The sequence below is a fragment of the Rutidosis leptorrhynchoides genome, chromosome 7, assembly GCF_046630445.1.
Source record: "Rutidosis leptorrhynchoides isolate AG116_Rl617_1_P2 chromosome 7, CSIRO_AGI_Rlap_v1, whole genome shotgun sequence".
NCBI classification, from domain to species: Eukaryota; Viridiplantae; Streptophyta; class Magnoliopsida; order Asterales; family Asteraceae; genus Rutidosis; species Rutidosis leptorrhynchoides.
In genome coordinates this window covers 21897593-21901956 of record NC_092339.1, presented here as the reverse complement: position 1 = coordinate 21901956, position 4364 = coordinate 21897593, and the positions used below count along the sequence as shown (strand labels likewise).

Sequence of the window (4364 nt, the reverse complement as noted above, 5' to 3'; positions counted from 1 at the left end):
GGTTCATTGATCAAAAATGATCCAAGGGCTGAAAAGTGCTCCTTAGATCTCAACATTTTCCTTGTTTTTTCCTGATTACAACTCTATTATTAATTATTATTTTTTATAATTATTATTATATAATTATATAATATAAAGTATATCACGAGTGACATAAGGTCAATCTTCTTTTCATTTTACTAAAACATACCGAGATATGTTATATTTATTTTTTTTTAAAATCAATTCGTAGGGTGTGATCTTAAACATTTTCTCTTCAATTTGGTCAAACTATTATGTTGGGAAATTATGGCCTCACTAATTCCCAACAAACGCCCAATGAAAAAACAGTAAAGAAATAAGAACAATACACAACACAAGATTTAACGTGGAAACTCCAAAACAGGAGAAAAACCACCGGCCTCCAAAGAGAGAAATACACTATATCACAAATTACAATGATATAGACTACTCTCTTAAGCCAACTACACTCTCCAAAATATTTAATTAATACAACTCTCAAACAAGGGTAAGAAAGAAAGAAATAATCAAATACTTAAAGTGTATTGATTGGTGCAAATTGGAATGAAGACTTAGCCCTCCTTTTATAACCAAGTCACCTACCTCTAACTTTCTCCTCCCACCTATGTGGGATAACATCCTTCACAAAGTAATCATATCAATTTTTCTATCAAAAAATAAAACCAACAAATCTCCACCTTTTTGATAGAAAAAGATAACCATACTTCAACATTATAAGGATAACCGATATAGATGCTTCCTCGACGACAACTTCAAGATCCTCATCTTCATGCCGATGACATTATCTCCCAAGAGACAAAACTTGCATCTTTACCGAACATTGTCTAAATTGACAATCATTGTCATCATAGACAATCATAACTCTTAACAAGAATTATCATGCTCCACCATTAAGAGTATAGCACTTAGAATATCACATTCCAAACATTTCACCTCAGCACATGTTGTTGAACAACCAGCTGAAACTTTATGGTGCAACTTCCCTGTTTGGCTTTCCCGAAAGTCCCATCAGCTACAACATCAGTTTCCACCACACAACCTGCATCAATGCCAAACCAATGCCCATGTGTAATTGTGGAACCGCTAACAAACATCCCTTTCCACGGTGGCGCGGACACACCATGAGGATGACGTGACTTCAGAGGAATTCGTCACTCTCCGTAACAACGGAGACAATGTTAGCGTCTTTGGAGCCATTTGCCGGATTAGCTCCACCTGGACAATTAACCCTTACATGCCCAGTCTTCCCGCACCTCCAGCATACCAGATTCTTCCCAGAGTTTCTCTTTCGCCTATCCGAACACAACACTATCGTATCTCCTGATGACGAGACCCCGTTACCTTCCAGTCTTTTCTCCTCGGATAGGAGCTTACTAGTAACGTCTTCAAACTTCAGAGTTTTCTTCCCATACATCAAAATAGGTTTCATGTGTTCAAAAGACGATGATAAAGATAATATCAACCTCAAAGCTTTATCTTCATCATCCGTTTTAACTCCAATAGCCTCCAGTTCTGAAACAATACCGTTAAGAATACTTAGATGATCTGAAATCTTTGAACCCCCATCCATACGCAGAGTATGAAATTGTTCTTTAAGACACAACCGATTTGAGATGCCCTTGCCCTGGTACAACTGCTCTAGTTTAACCCAAAGCTCCTTTGCCGTTGATAACCCGTGCACATTTGCAAGCACGTTCTTTGCAAGACACAAACGAATCGCACTTGCTGCCCTCAAATCCATATCATCCCATTCTTCTTCATCGAACTTACTGCTAGAATCACTGCCGGAAACAAAGGTGGGTTTACCTTTCAATGCCTTGTGTAACCCGGACTGAATCAACACATCCTTGACTTGAACCTGCCATAAGCCAAAATTGATCATCCCATCAAATTTCTCTACATCAAACCTCATTGGACTGAACTTCGACATCGTATCCGTATCCTATAAACAACACTTTCTCTGATTTTGCTCACGTTTCGAATAGCCAAAAGATGTAGCAGGTAGCCAGGACCCTTTAAATCGGAAATCCACAACTCGCCACTAACAAATCCAACTATTACTACGAATCAGAAAAAATATTGTCTAACCAGATACCATATACGATCAATAGAACTCGTTTCTGATGTGGACGATCCACTCCCGTGGCAACCACAGAGCATACTCCGACTCCTATAACCGAGACCCCCGTCAAACCTGACGCTCTGATACCAGTTGTTGGGAAATTATGGCCTCACTATTTCCCAACAAACGCCCAATGAAAAAACAGTAAAGAAATAAGAACAATACACAACACAAGATTTAACATGAAAACTCCAAAACAGGAGAAAAATCACCGGCTCCAAAGAGAGAAATACACTATATCACAAATTACAATGATATAGATGACTCTCTTAAGCCAACTACACTCTCCAAAATATTTAACTAATACAACTCTCAAACAAGGATAAGAAAGAAAGAAATAATCAAATACTTAAAGTGTATTGATTTGTGCAAATTGAAATGAAGACTTATCCCTCCTTTTATAACCAAGTCACCTACCTCCAACTTTCTCCTCCCACATATGTGAGATAACATCCTTCACAAAGTAACCATATCAATTTTTCTAAAAAAAAATAAAACGAACATATTACTCGTAATGTCACACTACAAATGCAACCTAACCACACTTTAACTCACTTCAAAACTTAACACTTGCGTGAAGAAGTAAACAAGAGAGTGGAAACACGTGTAATTCAATTCTCGATCGATATGATCTGGGAAATGTCATGATTATTTAAAATGCATAGATACAATGTTATTGTAAAGTGCTGATCATAATCGAGTGTATCGTTTGTTATAATTTAAAAAATATGTATGTGCGTGACAAATAAAAGTATTCGATACTAATAAATTGAATTATATAAAAAAAATAATAATAATAATAATAATAATTATTATTATTATTATTATTATTATAATCGGGTGCATCTTTCGTTATAATTTTTCTTTTCACGAAAAAACAAAAATTATACTCCACTCGGTATAACCGAAGAACTTTCGTCATCAAACTATCAACCGATGAAATAATTAGAGAAAAGAAAATACAGAGAAAGTGAGAAACTACCCTCGCATCCTTCGTTATATACATCAAAGCCTCTAAATAACATTAACTCACTCATTCATACACTAATTAATCACCACAACCAACTAGGGTTAATAACTAATAAACTGGTCTATAATATAATTAACGGCCTAAACACAGTGCGGCTTTAACATCCAACCGCCACGCATAACCACCAGTCATCAACCGCCACACGTCACACGGCGCCATAACACTTGATGCACACGTGCCTCCTTCACTCCCCCACGTGACTTTCATCTTGCACGTGAACCCTAGCTGAGGCACCGGCATCGTAACACGATTATATTTCGCCACCACCGAACCAACGACACCACCACCACCACCACCGGCCGTCGTCATCTCCCTATACGCCGTGTTAGTCCACACCACCGTGTCCATACTGTCAGTTATAAACCACGGACACGTGTCCATCTCCATCTGCGCATGATTTATTACAAACCCTAACCGATTTTCCACGTTGATCCACGTGTCAGTCACACATTCCATCGTCAAAAATGAAACGATTTCTGACTGATTCACGTTACTCTCGGTGCCTTGCACGTGACCGTAACTAACTTTTTGTTGCTGGCTGTCAAATCTTAACAGAATCGGTTGTGATTTGTTATAATTCAACAGATCACGTGAACTTGTTTCCAGTGAGTTCTCTTTCCGATCAGGTGTATCCGGCATCAACGATAGAGTCGTCAACACGGCGTCTCCTCCACCGGAAACTGAAGATGACGTGGACGAAAGGTTTCGTTTCTTCGAAGCTGTTTCTGTTTCTTTTTTCGATTTGTGGTTTCCGTTAACTCTTACGTACTTCCGTTTACGACGTCGATTTCGGACGTTATGATCCACCGTGGAGGAACTAGAACCGGATCCAGAAGCAATGGGTTTAGGTGCAATAGGCCTGAACTTGAGCATTATTTTGTCCACTTTTGACATACCGTAACTTATTTGACCACCACCGCTGTTAACGTTGCCGGAGTACCTGGCAATACAACAACCGCCATCTCTACCGTTCATCTCTCCGAAACCCTAGCTATATATATCTCTGTACGTATATATTGATATTGGTATCATGGTATGTATAATTCGTAGTTGTGAGTAAAGATTAGATGATATATATGGTACAGTAATGGTGTGCATATTAAGGCGTCTTAAATACTCCTTGGAATAAAAGGGTTTATTGCATTTATTTAGTTTTTGAACCTTTAAAATGTTGATGAGTAATCTAGTTCA

General features: G+C 38.2%; 1 protein-coding gene across 1 annotated transcript; it reads right to left on the bottom strand.

Annotated features, from left to right (window-relative positions):
* Positions 1–3245: 3245 nt before the first annotated feature.
* On the bottom strand, positions 3246–4148 carry LOC139859019 (uncharacterized). Its single transcript, XM_071847840.1, has one exon. The coding sequence runs from the start codon at positions 4146–4148 to the stop codon at positions 3246–3248; it is 903 nt and encodes a 300-aa protein (XP_071703941.1).
* Between the last annotated feature and the right edge of the window lie 216 nt (positions 4149–4364).

Coding starts and splice junctions, on each gene's coding strand:
- LOC139859019 (XM_071847840.1), bottom strand. CDS start 4,148: ATGAACGGTAGAGATGGCGGTTGTTGTATTGCCAGGTACTCCGGCAAC.